The following is an 18,841-nucleotide window of genomic DNA, read 5'->3' on the forward strand; positions in this document are numbered from 1 at the left end:
AAACATTAACACCAGCATCCTAATAGCAATGCAAACATGCTGGTCACTGCCTTAGTTTAGCAACACCAAAAACCAATAAGACCAGTAGCAACAGTCCTTTCATCCATCCATCTTCCTCTGCTTACCTAGGGTCATGGGGCTGACTTGAACCTATGCCAGCTGTCAGACAATGAGAGCACGGTGCATCCCGGGCAGGTCGTTAGCTCCAGTATTCAGTAAAAAAGAAAATTATTGGCTGTAGTTTGAAAATTTATGGATCCCAGAGGGGAACATTTGTGTTTGCAACATTGGCAAAATATCCCAAAGCCACAAATACCACTCTCATGATTCCTTTTAAACAGTGCAGACATTGGGTCAGTAGGTTTAGGGTAGCGCACAAGAATTTTTAAGCAACCAAAAATTTAAATACTGTATTTTGAGCCTGCATCACGTTTTTTTGGGCTGACCACAAGCTGAACCATTATCTCCCAGCATGGAACATGCACACTCTTACACATTGTTCCTTTGCCACCCAAGACTATTTACTTATCCAACTTAAGGCACTGACATGTACTTGTGACAGCGTGTGAAATGTTCCAGTCAAAGCGACTGCGGTGGCTTAGGATATCGGCAGCCTCCTTCAAGGCCTATCTGACAGGTTGGCAGGCGCCTGATGAGGAGGAGACAGTGACATGAAAGGAGGCTGAAGGCTGCTGTCACGTACATTTTGAGTGGCAGTTTATCCTGGTAGCGTGGTAAATGTCTACCTGAGCCTGTAGAATTGTTGTCATAGTTTTTGGCCAGTTTATCTGGGTACTTGTTTAACGGAGCAATGTTAGGCTTGAAACTGAGTGTTAGTTTTCTTTAAATACCTCCCATCTATGACCCATGCAGTTAATGTTGCAGTCAAAAACATCCAGTCCTGTTAATATGAGTGCACAGCTTACTTAAAACCTTACATGATTATAGTATTTAGCAAAATAACAAATAAAGGGCTGCTAAACTACTGGATATCGGGAGCTTTAACCTACAAATCACGCTCATGCTAAGGTGTGGCTCATAGTACTGAAGAAATACAATTTGTGGACACTCTGGCTCAATCGGGTCGAAGATGAGGAAGTTGTAAAAGTGTAAATTAGATTAAAGGAGAATTCATTCTTAGTTGTGGGTGAATAACTGGAATGGTTAAAGTGGGAGCCTTTTCACAGCAGCCTTTTTCACAGCAGGTGCTTTAGGTTTCGGAGTGAGCAGCCGCTAGTTGCAGCTTGCCTATTAGAAGTGACCTTAATTCACTTCTTCAATGCAGGAAGAAAGAAATATCAAAAGAGCTTGAACATGCTTTGAGAAATGAGTATTGCTGTGCTTATAATGGGCTTAAAAAGCATGGAAAAACACTGGTAAGGACTGACCATCTGTCAGGGAGGACCAGATCACCTGAGTGCGCTGTCAGGTGATGCAGGTATCCCAAACATCTGTTTCTGTGAGCATGTATTTCTCTGTGTACAATCTGAGAGAAGAGGAGTCATTTTATATGACCAAACGCGCTTGCTGCTGTCGTTGCGTTCTTCGAGAGGGGGTCACCTCCACTCCTCGTGGAGTATAAAGGCAGCGGAATGAGCTGAGGACAAGGAAGCTCATTAAGTCAATAAGGGAGAGGTTTTATTGTGGATTTGTGTGGTCAAATAAAATAGCAATGAGATGCAGCAGAGAACAGAGAAGCAAAGGAAACAAGAGAAAATGTATGATGGGAAATGCTGCACCAACAGTAGGTTTATGTTTTTAACTTAAGATCCGCGCAACACCTAAAAAATACTGGAAAAATTCGAACATGATTTCATATTTTTAAAGTTGACGAGTATTGCATAGACAGTAGAGGGCGCTCTAAACTGCAATTCGTGGACTGAAAAGTGTTGCGTTGTATGGAGTATTTTTTTCCTTCCTCTTTTTTTTTAACCTTTAATCGCAGTTAATAATCCAGAAATGTGGATGATTAGATTAAATACTTTAGCACCTCTTTATTTCTCCATATCACTCCAAAAACGGTGTTAGTGGCAACAATTTTAAGCATTATTAGATCAAATCAAAAGCAACCACTTGAAAAGAAAATGAAACTGTACTGTAAACGAATCAAGTAATCCCCGCAGATTAACGCCAAACATTTAGCACACTTGTAGGGCTTTATTTTTTATTTTTAACTTTAGGAGCAAATCATTTTTTTAATGTGCCTTCTGCCATCGGGCGTCACTTCATTTAAACACCCATCCAAATTTGTCTCTGGGCCTAATTAAGACTGTAATTAAAAGCACAGCAGCGCCGATAAATTCCTAATTTGACATAGGCTAATGGCCATGCTCATTATAATATCTTTGCGGCCGCGTTTAATTAAAGTCGACCCCTGCTTTGTTTGCACGCTGTAATGCGGTTTGTCTAAATGAAGCTCAATAGAAAGGCAGTACAATTCAAGTTTTGGGAGGAGGCGGAGGTGGAGGAGGTTTGAAGCGGGGGTTATTATACTATTGTCCGCCCCTTAATCCGGTTGGCTCAGAGACTGCCCGCAGGCCAATTTGTAAGTGGTTTGCGGAGCTGCCAATCACAGCAGACATCCTCTCCTCAGGCTGTGGCAACGAAACATCTCAGTTGCTGTGTGGAGAGATTTGACGGAGGGACGCTGCTGTACATGGACCATCACTGCGCCTGCAATCCGCCGCCTGTTCACACACACGCATGTAATGCCTCGCTGAAATCGGGACGTACACGTTGGAGACGACACGCGTGTCAATATTCCATCTTTGCATGTATGGAGAGGAGGAACTAGTCGCCGGGTCCGCGGCTGTTTGTCTTTTTTTTTTTTTTTTTAGATCGTCCCCCCCTCCCCACATATCACTCTAATTAGTCGGAGGCATGTGGAATCTCACCAGGATTAGGAATTGCTTCCCAATAGTGTGCCTGCTGTTGACGTTATGGACGGAGGTAAGAGGGTGTTTTTAAAAATAATTTATTTATTACTCGTATTTAATTCTGCTAATTTAAAAAAAAATGTTTAAAATTCAAATTAAAAAGTTGGTGGGCGTGGAGCGATGCGTTGGCTCTCCGGCGACGCATATTCGCGTCACATTAATCGATAATTGAATTACGTAGCCGTCAGTTGTGGAGCATGTGATCGTGTTACCATGACAAGTGTAAGGAATTGATACAGGCTACTCTCCATTTTGGTTTAATGCTGACTCCTTTATTTGAATTTCTTCATCTTCTTGAGGGGAGAGAATTAGGCCTGAACCAAACAAGTTGTAAGTTGGATTGCATCAATTGGCTGCTGCAGCGGTTAATTCGCTCCCGTCTGAGAGTAACCTGATTGTCTAAAATCCCAGCGTGCAAACTGTACGCTGTTCACGTGCTCCATTCATGATGCAGAAAAATATTGTGGCACATCCACCCAATCTCCAAAACCTCTATACCGTTTTAAATGGAGAGTAAGACTCAGATTTGGCCACTTCCATACTATTTTTTACGCACCAGATTAAGATGCATAAATTATGCTGTAATTTCTCCACAAGAGCCTATATGTAGTTCTCTCTATTAAAAAAATGTATATACGTTGGTTGTAGGTGTCCCAGTCAACCGGCTATTTCGAGCTGCAGTTGATCTCCGTGGAGAATGTAAACGGCGAGTTGGCGGACGGGGAGTGCTGCGACGGTCCCCGGAGCTCCCAGGACCTGAGCTGCACTCAAGACGAGTGCGACACTTACTTCAAAGTGTGCCTGAAGGAATATCAGATGGAGGTGGCCACCACTGGCTCCTGCACGTTCGGAGCTGAATCTACGCAAGTTGTCGGTGGAAATACGTTTTCTCTTAAGGGCGCCAACAATAACCCGAATAAAGTCGACGATGCTGGCAGGATTGTGATCCCCTTCCAGTTTGCTTGGCCGGTGAGTGATTTCTCTTGCTCCAGTTAAGCCTTTCTTTACCCTTTCTTCAGACAGTGCATCATTTTGAACCCGGTTTAAAATGTAGGGCGGGTTTGGGTTTTTTCCCCCTCCTTGTTACATGTACCCGCGGGCACACACACACGCGCGCAAGCACACACCTGCAGAAACTCGTGGGTAGAAAACGCTCTGGTATTCTGCATAATGAGGTTTTCCCCAGCAGCACCTACCTGGAGAAAAGTTCATATTTTCAAAATAAGATCCACAAGATTAAAAAAATAAAAAAAATAAAAAAAACTACAGCTAACAGTTGCTTCCAAATTTAGTTGACAGTCAGTTATTTTGTTGATTATTTCATCTGGAGCTTATTTCTCAAAGGTCTGAGCAACACATCAGAAGCTGAAACCCCCCAAGTTGGTTTTGCTTTGTTTTTTGTTTTTTTTCTATTTGAAAGTGAGTAAAATTTCTGACCCATTATGAAAACGATTGCAGATTACCTTTAACTTTTGAGCAGCTATATCAACAATTGCTTGTTGCGGCTCAAATTAAAGCGATTCTCCTTTATGCTGTTAAGACTGGAGACAAGAACCTGTAAAGGAGTCGCAGTTGGAATAGATTTAAAGCAGTGATCCAAAATGATTTTGTAGCATCTCCCACCTCCTCTGTCTTATTACAGAGAAGCTAGACCTCATTAAAGGGGGTGCTTAGCAGCATCCTGTCCTTATGAGAACTGACACACATCGGGGCTAAATGATTACATGCTTCACAAGGATCCGATTGCAGTTACAGTGTTTCGCAGTGTCAACTGGGTCATCTTTTAAAGTTGCCCTGATATATGAGGATTGGCTTTGTTCCAGGCCACCAGCTTGCACCTGTCAAGGCCGTGATGGGGTGATTACTCTGAAATGCTTTGATATGTAGATGGTGGCGGATGGGGAGTGCTTCTGCTTTTATGGAGAAATGGTTACGGCAATGCTTTTTGCATCAGCAAATTGCTGATTTTAAAGTCAAATCAATTTATTGAGCCTTAGCTCGTTAACTTAAAGGTTGAACCTTATTGTTTGCTACTCGCAGTTTTGTGGGGTGATTGTTGGTGTGTGGGAGTGAAAACTCCTACTTTCACACATAGCAACATTCAACAGCCAAGTTTTACAGGTGTAGGAGATTGAGGGGATGCAGCCTGGTTGTAGGTGCTGGTTGGATGAATTCTGTAATACAATAATGAATGTGTTACATTATGCTCAAAGTTTGAAATATGCGTCAAGTTGGAGTGAATGATGCCTTTGGGTAGTAGCTCGATGTGCACTTCTGGCTGGTTTTGACAACTCTCCGCCCCTCTTCAGCACCCAGGAGCCTCCTCTCATGCTGTGCTTGCTAGGTGGCTGCTTGTGGTCCTTCCAGGCCAGTTAACCTCATTTCCCTCCAGATAACTGATAGCTGATAAAGGAGCAATTTTACTGTTTGAGGTTTTTATGATAATGAGTGCTTTCCTTTGGACACTCTAATGTCAAGCACTGTTTTCACACAGCCTCGAACACCTAAAGGTGTTCTTTACTATAAAGTAGCCAGTGAAACTCAATATGCGAACGCAGACGTCTGACACAGTTGGGGTAGACGTTAAAACGTCTTTAGGGGGATGTTTTGTGTCAAAGGAACTGTACTGCACATTATTGGCTGCTGTTTAGACCAGGATGTGTGTGCTGTCTTTTGAACTGCAGTTGAGGATGGATGACAAAATCAGCAGCAGTTTCCTAACTAATTGAGTGCTTCAGGTTTTATTATGATAAACGAAGTGAACTTAAGTACAAGTGGTTGACCAATAGTGAAATAACAGCTGCATTTACTTACTTTTTAGGTTCAGAGGAAATAATGTCTAGAAGCATTTGGATACAAAGGCATAATTTTGAGTGTATGCCACCACAGTGATTATTTGTGCAATAAATATTCAGTTTAAGTGGAGATGTTTAGCTTTAATTCAAGAGGCTGGGAGAAATCCTATTAACTGTTAAGGAATTAAAGCCATTAGGAGCTGTAATGTGATTGGGCAAATGAACATAATCATAAATTAAAATATTCATTTTCAAAAAAAAAAAATTTCTTTTTAACTTTTCACTGAATCTGAGCAAAACGTTGTGCTCTACACTTGAATTCATCGGTCTTTACCTGTCTTCTGTCACATTGCTTAAACATCAGCAAGCCAGTGACAGCTGGTTGGAAGCTACGAATGGCCATATGTTAGACTCCCTGCCCAGTGTTGTAGAGGTGATGTTGTATTCCTTGGATCATGAGCCGTTTTAGTCGATTCTCGGCGTGTCTAGTAGACATTTTATTCTGTTCCTGGCGCCAATTACTGGTCTGCACCTCATGCTAGTGGAACTGAATGATAATACATCTACCACCTGGAGCAGGAGTGGGCAATTAATTTTCCCATGTTAACCTGAGAAAATGGGCCTGTTGTGGAGGACTGCACCAATAAGCTTCTGACGAGATAAAATTAACAGTGAGCAGTGAGTTCAGCTTATTGTTGAAGTCTCTGCTCACTGTGAGCTTAACAATAAGGGCCCGTTTTCTCATGTGGCCCCTTGGGAACCTTAATTGCCCACTTGGGTACCTGGAGGTGTTCTTCATATGAATTGATCCGACAAAGGGATTTTTCTGTACCATGGAAAGGATTCCGGGATAATCAACAGCTTTTGTGCAAATAGCCCAAAGGCTATGTTAATTGCCTTTTGATCCTTTGAAAAGGATGGAGCACCATATTTATTAATGACTTAAAATGCCTGAAATCTTTCCTCAAATTGAGGCAGTCTGCTGTGTCCAAAATGACTTGATAAAAGGCTAAAAGACAAAAAAGTCAATGTCTAGCCATATATATTCACCATCAAGTTATAATTCATCTGAGTTGAGTATTCCTTCGAGTCTAACTCAAACTTCATATGGACTAACTACATGGTTCATATCTCATAAAATATGATCCACTGAGGATCTCAACAACTTGAGGCAGAGGTGAAGAGGGCTGTTCTGGTGTGTCGTACTTCTGTTAAGTGCCCGGCTGATAACGTCGCAGTATTCCAGTGCCAGATGTCACAACAAGTCTTCGGGGTCACTGGCTGTGGCCTTGTTTCTTTCCTCACTGAAGAAACAAAGATGCAGTGTACTATTGGCTGTGTCATCTGGTCAACTGCCCATTTCGAGCCACATGAAAACCAGCGAGGCCTGGACTCTTCTGTCATCTTGAATCAGGCTTGAGCAGAATGAATGATTTTATTCCTGCTCTCAATTTTGATCCTTATCAGATGTTGATGTCAACAGAAAAAATTCTGCTTAGGTTGCCTTTTTTGATGATAATAAATGTTCTTGTTCATACTTAAACATACACTTAATTAGTCTCACACTTTCTTATGATAGCGGAAATTTGAATCCTAGGATCTTGGCTATGCAAGTCTGCGTAATTTAGATCGATGGTTATGTTGCTGCTAAAGACACTAAGTTTCAATTAAACCGTTCACCTAAGCTAAATCTGAAAGTGAACATTTAATCTCAGTCTTGTGTAGAGCACTCAGGCTGTAACAAAAAAAGGTTATCATGTATTCCTGGAGACGATTGTCTCCACAGAAATAGTGGCTCTATGCATCATAGTTTCTTCTGTTCTTCTATCATCACACCAGTATGATTCAGCTGCTAATGGCTGATTTTTATCCATTCTTTGGAATTCTCCCAGTGATTCTCTGTCTTGTTGTTCTCTTGACAGCATGCCAGTAAAAAGACTGATTAGTGATGCCACCTCTGAGCTCAGCCTCCACTTTTTTCTTCTCTCTCTCTTTCTTCAGTCCTAAATTTACTGCTTATACTCTCGTGGCTTTAAATCTTTTTGTTAGACCGACATTCATATTGTAATTAGGATGTCACCAGAACCAATACTTAGAACTTTTGATTCAGATATTCTGACAACACGATGGTACTCGTGTTTTTCTTTATTACCGTGGGTACCGCGTGCAGCATATCTGCCACTACAGTTCTTCTGGAACTGAAGGGGGCAGCATATGTCTACAAGTGTTCCAGTCTGTCCTTACATGCTGAAGAAGAAAGATGTCCATAAGCACGCAAAAAAACAGCACATGGAAGATTGCGACTAGTACAACTTCTGCGATGTGTCCACCCTAACTTGCGGATAGGAAAGGCAGTCAAACCAATATCCAAGTGATACTGTCCAGCTTTGTAGACAAAGGGAGGAAATCCTTTAAATTTTGTGAAGGAACTATCCATAGACAAGATCTGTCCAAAGAATTCGAGGGGGAATGAGTTTCAATGCAACATCTTCTTAAAATATTATTTTTCTTAGGAAATATTGCTATTTTGTTTGAGATAGTTGGCATTGCAGCTGAAAAATCAACTGTGTTCCCAATGCTAACGTTCAATCTCGTAATGTTAGTAGGCAACGCAGGAGCCATCCTAGCATTTCAGTCTGTGTCCTGTCAATAAAATATAATAACCTTCGGAGGGACTCTGCGTAGAGCTGCTGCTACTCCACATCAAAATGACCCAGCTGAGGTGGTTCAGGCGTTTGACCAGGATGAGCGCCTCCTGCATGAGGTGTTCTAAGCATGTCCTACCAGAATAAGGCCTCGGGGTAGACCCAGGACACACTTGCATCTTTTGGCTGGCCTGGGAGCACCACTTCCATGTTCACTTGAATAGGCTGGAGGATGAGGAACGGGGAGGTCTGAGCTTCTCTGCTTAGGCTGCTGCCTCTGCAAGCCAGCTTCAGAAAAAGGATTGATGGATAAAAATCTGTTTCCCATAGAAATCTATATCAGTCTTGTTATTTATTTATTTATTTTTATTTTTTATAATTGCAGCCATCGCCATCTGGTGGCCTTCAAATAGAATGCAGGGGTTTCCACATAGAATTCAGAATGCACCGAATTGGTTTCATTTGTTCAAACTGGAAACGAAATCTACCAAACCGTTGTTAGACATTGCTTTGTGTTTGGCTACTATCACCCATCTTGTCTGTAACTTACTGAACATTATGGTGATGGAGCGGCTCTGATTGGAGGTTCTTGACTTGGGTCCCAGTTGATTATGAGCAGACTGGGCCAAAGGGGGGGGGAAAAGGAACAGACTCAATGATGGTTAAATCAGGGTTAGGCTAGTCATTTCCCTGCGTTTCCATTATTTAGGCCAGACTAGGTTAATCACTGATTTTCTTAATCTTGGCCTTAGAAAGATTAAAAATAAGCCTATTTGCTCATTAAAATAAAAACAGCGTTCATGGACCTTATGCAATGTAGATTCACATGCTCCAGCTCGCAGATGAGCTGACCAAGTTAGTGCCTTGTTTGGCCACTCTTATTGAGTTTCCTTTTTGTTGGCTCATGCTGCGTGCGTACTTCTGGAGAGCAAGTGAAAGAGAGAGCCACGTCTTACTTCCATTTGAACACTAATGAAATTGCCGGTGGAATTTCTTTTCCTATCTTTCTCTCATCCTCCCTGCCCTCAAGTGACATCAGCCGGACGTCCGTTTGATGTGATCCTGCCTGTAACTCTATCCGCTCCAGGCTTTGACATGTATCAAGCCTCCATCCTCACTCTGCTAGTTAATGGATGTAGGGAGGTAGTTTAAACTCTACTGGGATCTACACCAGGCATCAGTGTCATTAAAATGCTTAAACTACATATTTCTTAAAATAGTTTGTTTCCTAGAATAAAGAGTTTTTAAACACTCTGACCCATCTATGGTAAAGGGATAGTGAGTGTGCTACAGGTTGGTTTATTTGTTCTTCCACTCACGCACTCCCTTAATGTGTAGTTGGTCTCATGCGGCTGATTATTTCAACTGTGAGCAGATTTGATTCACAATTAAATGACATCTCAACTTAGCCGTACCTGCTAAATTTTATTTTACATAACTCTTTTCTGGAGCAAACATAAATTATTGGAATTCCTGTTTCATGCTTCTGTTGAGAATAAAAGTACAAAAACCTCGACTGACTCCTAGAAGATGGTCAAGGACACAGTCCCCAACTCAGTCATTGTGCTTGTATCAAGTTATGAATTATACATCCTAGGATAAAGATGCACATTCTGGGATACTAGGTAGTAATTGTGTTAAAGTATGCTGTGCACACATTTGACAGGTGTGAAGTACTTGCAAGATGAATGGAAAAAGGAAGTGAAGTGGTTGGATACTGCATCTAGCAATATATATGCATATCCAACACCACATATCACCTATAACATGTGATCTATTTGCTCCTGACCCGTTATCAGAGTAAAACTCCGTAGCAGACAAAACCTTCTAACATAGAACTCTTTGTCTTATAAACGTCAGCAAATTTGAGCTTGAGCAGCGGAAAATGTTCTTGAGTATCATCGCATTTCTCAGACAAGGATTCTTATTGATGCATCTGAATATGAGAATGAAGCAGAGCATTTCAGTGCTTTGGTGATGCACTTTGGCTCATGTAATGTAGGTCTTTCCTCCTTCCTCCCCTCTCTGGCTGAGGGGCAGCTATATTATTTATTTTTTTTCGACGCGCATGCACACACACACACACACAGAGAGAGAGGCTAAAGCAGGCTGCCATGGTTAACCACACCTGATACGGAGCGTGTCAGAGCTGTTGCTAGGAGACGGCTGCATAGGCCTCTAGTAAACAATTATCTTTCCTCTGTGTGGCTCCCTCCCCCATCCATCCTCCTCTGGTCCCAGGGCTGGTCTGTGGAAAGCTACTCACACGAGTCTCACCTGTGATTCAGCGTTGTTCTGTATCGATTATACAATTAGCCACTCGCACTGAACTCCCAAAGTGACATAATGGGACGTAAGAGAGCCTTTCTTTTTTTAAGAAGTGGTGATTAAGATGTGGTAGCCTACAGTTTTATTACTTTTATCTTTGCATGTTCCTCTAGGCTTTACTGCAGAATGAGATTTTTTTTTTTTTTTTTGTTCCTGAAATGATTGACCATATTCTTCCAATTTTATTAAGTAAAAAAACCTGTAAATTATTAAACAAAGATGTAAACAGATTAAATTTATCAGGCAGTAGCTCCACACTTTGGGTTCTGACTTAGCGGACTGACGTAAACAACAGTCCAAATGCTCTGTGCTACTGAGTGAGGGGGGGGGCTTCAGTGAACTGTGATGAACTGACATCTTACCATGAAAGGCTCACTAATAACTGGATCATTTCAGTCTTTACAGTTCTCATCTTTTACAGTTAAGTGCAATTACAGATTCAATCTTTGGACATTTATTGCAGTTTCACGCTCTTTGACTCGTGTGTCTCAAATGGGAATCAAACCTCTCCTAATGAGCTTGTAAATATCATGTTCGTATATATAAAGTTTCTTATGACTTCAGAGGAACTCGACAGTTATTAATGTCAGACAGCCACTTTTGTTTATAACATAAACATAGCGTTATCGCTAAGTCTTGGTGACTGAAAGTAATGCTTCTGTTTTATTGTAAAAACGGTCATCACAATTAACTAATTAATTGGCTCTGGATATTGATCTTTAAAAGTAAGTCGACTAAAAATAAACCGTAAACGCCAAGTTTGTTTTTAAAAGGAACAAAATCTCTAGAATCACAGCTGTTTTCATCAACACTGGTAAAAATGTTGCAGATGGGTATTTTAAGAAGATGTGACACATCCTGTTTCCACACTGTATGAAAATAAGCTCATTATTTTTCTTTGGCGTAAACCATATTTTAACCAAACCACTGCACTGCGAATGCAAATGGGCTTTAAGTTGCCATTGAGCCATTTCCTATAGAGTCATGAGAACACCTTGTGCAAACATAACCAGAGGCAAATTGACGCACAAAATTTCAAATTGCATCTGCGTGGTCCAACATGCAGACTCTTGTCATTTTCAGTGGTAAAGGTTTCAGTTCAGATTTCATTGATGTAAGTAGAAGAGGGAACATGTTAAATGAATAAAACGGCGAGATTTAGCACAGTGAATCTGTTCTACAGTGTACCTACTGTAATTTTATAACATCTGCTGTGTAGTTAATGCCTTCCTTAGCTCGACTACATCCATAATGTATCGAAGTTTACTATCTAAACGTTTTTTTGTTTTTATCAGTGTATGTAAGGTTGGTAACTGAAGGATTTTTGCTTTATTTTTTATTTTTTTTAAATCCTGTCTAGAAGGGGACTGCATGTGCTCCTTTGTTGTGATCTCACAGGTGAGAGAGGGTGTATTCATGAACGCGTTTAAGACGGTGGTCTGAGTACTCTCTTGTGGATCTGAGCTCATGGGACAGATGAAGAAAACTCCACTGTTTACATCTGCAGAGTCTCTGCTCAAAATGAAACTGGTGTTTTCAGATTTACTGTAAATGCACAGTGCACCTGCTCCACCCTTGTGTGTGTGTGTGTGTGTGTGTGTGATGTTTGTTTGTTTTTTCTGCTAAAGATCAATGATATATTTGGTATGTTTCACATTTAAAACACTGCAGCAAAAGCACTGTCTGGTATATCATCAGTCCATTTGGTAGCCAGTGTTCATATTAACAGAGGAAGAAGTGCAATTGGTCTAAATGAAGTAAAAGGGGGAGGGGGGGGTGACACCTTGATTAAGGTGTCATACTTGATCTACAGATGTAGGCTCAAAGTTACACCTGAAAGGACTCACAAGCACTGCTGTATGTATTTTTTTTTTTTTCTGGTGGAAACCTTTTAAATCATATGACAATTTCTTTTCCAGTATTTTCACCACATACTTTAAAAGTCATTATGTCTCTTATTGTAAAAACATTGCTTAAGTAGGTGGCACAGTGACCTGCTTGTCAACGAATGCTGCACATGTTATTTGTATAACCCTGTTGTACAGTAAGTTGTGTGTCTGCACATGTGTGTATTTCCATGGTCACTCTGCATTGAAGCGTGTTGTTGTGGCCCACCACATCCCCTGCCTCTTGTTAAATGAATGGTGTGCAGGTGCAAGAGGCTCCTTGTGGGGGTAATTAAAGCATGTCATTACATGGGCAGTTAAATTGTCACTGTTCTGTTGAACTTGTTTGAAATGATAATGGGGCTGTGCTGGAGGCGGTCCTGGGTTGCACTCGAGTCAGGAGCCCTGTTGCTTTGGATCAGGAATTGGCCTGTTAATGTTTCTGAAGCATGCTTATTTCTCTAGTACCTCTTAGACCTCTGAAGGCAAATTAACTCCAGAGGAAGTAATTTGCAAATATCCAAGACACTGCAGTAATGGAGATTTAACCTGTTTGAACTCTGACTTGTTTGTCACACTTGGCACGCATCGGGATGAACTCATGACATGTGGCATTTCTGTCAATAGTTCTGTGACTGTCAGTGAATTATTTTCAGCTAACTTACAGCATTTAAACTGCCTTTGTAGTGTCACCCCTCTCATCCCCCACCACATCTTAGCTTTTAGCTAGGGCTGCTCAATTAATCGAATTTTAATCACGATTACGATCTGGGCTTTCAACGATCATTAAAAATGACTTAGCCGATTATTAGCCCCTCCCTCATTTATCCGCGACACCTTAAAGGCCGGTCCGTGAAAATATTGTCGGGCATAAACCGGTCCGTGGCGCAAAAAAGGTTGGAGACCACTGATTAAGAGGACCCGAGGGAAGCTCGGAAAGCTAAGCAGAAGTTATTTGGAGAGTGACTGCCGTTGGTTGAAAAGAGAGTTTAAAAAAAAAAAAAACTTCAGTGGTGTTGCACACTATTTTATATTATTTTTTTAAAGTCATTGTTAACCCTTTAAAGCCGGTCAGAGCAGCACGCTCCGTTTTGCGTAACTATTTTTAAATACCTGTAGAACCTGAACCGTGTAAGCTAGCGCAATAATTTGTTTTGCATATGAAACCGGAGGAGTTGTACTTACATCTTATGCCATCAGCTTGTCCTCGGTCACGGTTTCCTTCCACATATAGCTTTGCAAAAATTGCATAAAAAGCGCTTGCAGGAACAAAAACATAATATTCCAGAAACACGCTTTGCCGTTCCTATCAGCTGTTCGTAACACTTCCCACAGTGAAATGATGCACCTGCTGTTTTCTTTGCAAATTTGCATCATAGGATTGTTTTTTGTTTTTCCTGCAGTATATAAAAATTGGTGTATCTCCAAAATAAAACTATGAAGACACTCAAAATAAATTTCCTGTTGTTGTAAACTATTTTTTGCAACTTTATTGTATTTAAAGTTTTGAGGGATAAACCTCTTAAATTTCTCCAAGTAGAAATATATGTAAACAAATGCATACATATTATTAAAATATGGGCTATAACAGTTGTATTGATGTATAGCAACTTGAAATGCTCCCACAAATGGCACTACAGCATGTAAAAAAAAAAAATAAAATAAAATAAAATAATATAAGCTCTGGTGGACTTGGTTCTATAGTAGGTCTTAAAGGGTTAAATAAATATCGTCAAATAATCGTGATCTCAATTTCAGTGAAAATAATCGTGATTATCATTTTTGCCATAATCGAGCAGCCCTACTTTTAGCTTATTTTAATTGTAACTCTAAACTAGCACACGGCAACGCCGAGCTCGTTAGCCTTTGTATACACATGTGCATGCGTCAGTGTTTGTTTTGCGTGTAACACAGTCTTGGATTATGCTGGTTAATTAGCACCAGGAGGGGAGGGGTTTGTTGTATTGGAAGTGCATGGGTAATGACCCTGTTGGCATAGTAGCAGCATGCTCAATGGGCCGTGTGTGTGTGTGCACAGCCGGTATATGCCAGCCAGCCAAATGCCTTGCCTTCAGTACGAGATCTCTTGGCACACGACTCTGGCAGGCGTGCAGAACTCATAGCCCTCCACCTCTCTACCCAGAGAGATGCGACTGTCTGTAATCTGCTTCCTCAACTACACCTGTGGTTGCAATGGTGAAAATAAATGATGCCTAACTTGACTGCTAGAGGACATTTAAAAATAAACCCAACATAATCCTGTGATTTATTTGCCAGCTTCTCCTCCTTTAAAGATGTTAAAATCACAGGATTATGTCATAAATATTTGATAGGTTGACGACACTAATCATATATTTGTGTGCTCAGGATTCTAATTGTCTTTATGACTGAGAATTTATTTCCTACTAGGTTATTTTAGAGTTTTCCATACCTGGAAACCTGGAATGGCCACTGTGCTGTTTCAACACTGATGTCAAGAAGGGTCAAAAACCATCCAACCTTTCTGCCTGCCAACATATGCAAGGACTTTGCCACTGGAGGTCTTTGATCCTTGCCTCTGAACAGATTGAGGAGCTAGTCTGAGAGATTTACATTTGAAGTCCACTCTACTGGCAGAAGTGATGGGAAGCTCACATTTTTATTTTATTTTTTTCAAATGTTTTACCCTGAAATGGCTTCCCAAAATCCTATACCTGAGCATGCTTTCCTTCCCTTGGAAACTTCTCTGCTTTGGGGTTGCTTGATTACTGATCCTGATTCATTAGGAAATGGCAATACCAGATGAATTCTGTTATTTCTCACCTTACCTGGTACTAAATATTAAGGGTGACATAGCATGTCATATCTCTCATTAATCCAGATTTTTAGCAGTTCTTCCAGAGATCCTGTGTCACATGCTCTTGTGTCCACTCTAGGAAGGACTTCTAGTGCGGTGCCTTTACACTAGAATAGTGTAAACTCGGCCCTATTAACATCAAAAGCTGGGATTGACATCGCAGATTAATGAAGATTACATGTGGCGATTACTGGCCATGGAATGAATTGTGATGACCTTTTGTCCCATCAGAAGGTAATAAATCAGACATCAGTTAAACTCTCTGTAGACGAGCTTGGAGGTGGGCATGTAGGCTACCTTCAGTGGACATGCGAGACAAAAATAGCTCAAGGACACAGACGGGGCTTTTTTTTTTTTTTTTGTTTGTTTGTTTCCTTTTAAATTGCGAGTGCTAATCTGAGACCTTTTTTTATAGTAACTATGTGAAAGTCGTTCTCAAAGCTCGGTTGATATCCCAACTTTCCCCAAGGGACAGAAATTAGTCAATCAAAGCTGTGATCTACAAAGCAGACGCGCCCCTCCAACGATACGGAATTGTTGGCAGACGGGGATGTTGCATGGGATTACACACCAGCCCTGGATCTCACATTCTCAGTATTCTTCGAATGCAAACCCGCACGTCGCCCCCACATACAGAGGGCTGACCCCTCTTTTGAAAAAGAAGCGTGCAGATCCCATGCTTAGTGACCCCAACCTGCCCCGGCTTCCACTTCCCACTGCCACCTCTCTCTGTTTCCCGTCCCTTTTATTATTTCAACAGCCACCTTCCACTCACCCATCCACCCATCGTCTGGCGTGGGAACCTACACCTGTAGCTCTCCCCAGACATCACTAGTGGTACATCCTTTGCTTTTATCATCATTGTGGTCTACTGTGGAGAATTAAATAACTACCTGGAATAGATAATGATTATTATTTTTCCCTTAAATGTCAGTGCATCATTACCTCAGTCACTGAGTGCATCCAACTAACATCCTTTGTTTCTTACCATTGCTCCCCCTTCTTGACTTGAAAGCTAGGATTTCTCCAAGTAAATCCTCTAATCCATTTGGAAGGGTTTTGGAGATTTGACTGCAGATACTTTGTAGTCTCAAATGATGTATTTCACGCTGTCAGACATGGCAGATGTGTTTTGAGTTGAAAAAAGGGCAGGTTAATGATGTTAGGATACTTTCTGAGTCTGATTATATGATTAGGACTTGCACAGGAGCCACTGGCGGCTTGTTTTGACTTCAGCAATTCAACTGTGCTGCTCAGGCTCAGTAGCACACATGCTGACACTAATTGTCCCCGTGCTGACTGTGTCTCTTCATGGACAATGGTTTTGATTGGAATGGGGGTGAGTTACGGTGTTGGGACAAGGGTCTTTGTTCAGTTGCCTTCACCCCCTTCCCTCCCCCACTCCTCCCCTTTATCCCTCTGCCCATCCATCTATCTTGTTCCAACAATTTGGGCAGCTGTCACTTAATCCAGCTAATCACAGACTGGGACGGTCTGTGGGAAACCAGACTAGTCCATGGCTTTGCTCATCCCCAGCATGCGCGATTCGGGACTGTTTACTCAAACGTTTACTACATGTAGGCATGTAAGGAAGCCTGGACTTAAAGTAAACCCCAAAAGGTGCAAGTCATGGTATGACCACCCCTTCTTTGTTTAATCTTTGAATGTGCGTCACGACAAGGTTCGTCTCTCTGCATAGTCTCACGAAACAGACAGGCTTCATTCTAAGATCTCCTGTCCCAAATGCATGTATTGCCACTTATAGTTCCTCTTTATATCCACTGGCATATGCACCCACCCATCCAAATGCTCTGAGTGGGTCGGCCAGCCCACCCTTTTGTTGTTGGGGGAGGGTGGGTTTTTAGAAAGGTCAGAAGCCGTCTACGTGTCGTGGGATGATGCACGTTCATGTATAATAATCCACGTTTGAGCCCGCATCTGTTGTGTGTCTGCGGTCGGATGGGTTGGCAAAGCTTCTGGCAACAGAAGCACGAGTCTGCCCATGCCCTGATCCCCTGATTTCTCTTAACTCCTAACTATAGCTTTCCATCTCTTCACGCCAGCCTTCTTTTCTTTTCTAATGTTGTCTTGCCTGGATACATACAATCTCATACACCTGCACTCCCAATCCTTATTAACCCAAGCTCTCCCGCTCACACCTATCCTGTCATCTTCCATTCCGTTCTCTTTTCACCAATGATCTTCCACAATAACACTCCCCTCCCTTTCCTCCCGCTGCCACCCACAGCCAGACAAGCCTCTTTAATCCAACAGCCCAGCAGCAACTAGCCTACCAGCTTGTTGGTCCCCCAGAACAACAACGTAGGCAGACGTACACATGTTTTACAGTGACCCTCCCTGATTTCTCCTCCTCATTTCATTCAACTTTAAGTAGCTCAAATGCTACTATCTTTTTTTTTTTTTCCTTCCATCCACACTGAGAGTAATGCCCCGTCATTGACATTACACTAGAGATCACAGCAGTCACACTGTGGCTACTACAACTGTCACTGGCGGTGACGTAACGAGTGCTATTTAGGTCAGCTAGTTGCCTAGCAGTGTGCCCTGCAGCACACCAGCTAGATTACTGTGATACTGGTTAGCTTGGTTATTTTGTGTGCGGGTGTTTACTCGAGCAGCATCAGCTGTGCAGAATGCTCAAGTTTTTGCTGCATCGTTGCTTAAAACGCAAACGATTGTCTGGTTTCCATTAAGTGTGAATAAAACAGTTTCAGTCCATAAACTGACTTTCATCAGAGTGGGCGGTCCCGTCTGTCCATTGGTCGAGGGGAGTTAAGCAACCAGAGGAGCTTTCACATTAATGAAACTCCATCAATAGATCATCAATCGTATCTTTGCTCGTCTTTATTATTAATTGCACAATAATTTCAGCAGAGTGTAAAACCCATGTAGCGCTGTCGTACTGGTTAACTGTAAAGCATAACTTGGACAGAAACAAGATAATCCCCTTAGCTGCTGCTTTCTTTCACTGTCTGACAACCAAGGATAAAGCCAATTCATCTCACACAGCTTATACTGGCAAAGTGACCGTACATTTTTGCAGATTTTTCTTCTTTTTTTTTTTTAATTTCTTTTTTGATAAAAGGCAAACTTAAAAACTGGAGACTGAAGCAGGAAAGATTGACTTTGGTTAGACATCACTTTTGCACATTAGACTGAAATGTGTACATGTGATCATAGCCCCTGCCTGACATGTACTATATCTTGTAGTTGTATTCCTGAATGGCTCTTATCTCATTTTGATGTGTTTGGACCGCTCTGTAAGGGTACAAAAACTCTTTTAAACCAGCTATAATCCCAATACCCAATGCGATGCATTATCTTCCTGTCATGTACTTTTCACATCGAAGTCCTGTTCCCTGTCTTGGCTCTTTTCCACAGTTGTAATTGTTGT

The 18,841-nt window shown here is 41.6% G+C and overlaps 1 protein-coding gene across 2 annotated transcripts in view; it reads left to right on the forward strand.

Annotated features, from left to right (window-relative positions):
- Positions 1 to 2,838: 2,838 nt before the first annotated feature.
- The window catches only part of jag2b (jagged canonical Notch ligand 2b), a 42,532-nt gene continuing 26,529 nt past the window's right edge, over positions 2,839 to 18,841 (forward strand). For both annotated transcript variants that reach the window (XM_085432270.1, XM_085432271.1), the window contains exons 1-2: positions 2,839 to 2,949; positions 3,585 to 3,905. In XM_085432270.1, coding sequence (XP_085288396.1) covers positions 2,881 to 2,949; positions 3,585 to 3,905 — 390 coding nt within the window. In that variant the 5' untranslated portion in view covers positions 2,839 to 2,880. The remainder of the gene's footprint in view (positions 2,950 to 3,584; positions 3,906 to 18,841) is intronic.

Source organism: Copadichromis virginalis, linkage group LG15 (genome assembly GCF_057382275.1).
Source record: "Copadichromis virginalis isolate Kocher_CV1m ecotype Utaka linkage group LG15, C_Virginalis_male_GT1.1, whole genome shotgun sequence".
NCBI classification, from domain to species: Eukaryota; Metazoa; Chordata; class Actinopteri; order Cichliformes; family Cichlidae; genus Copadichromis; species Copadichromis virginalis.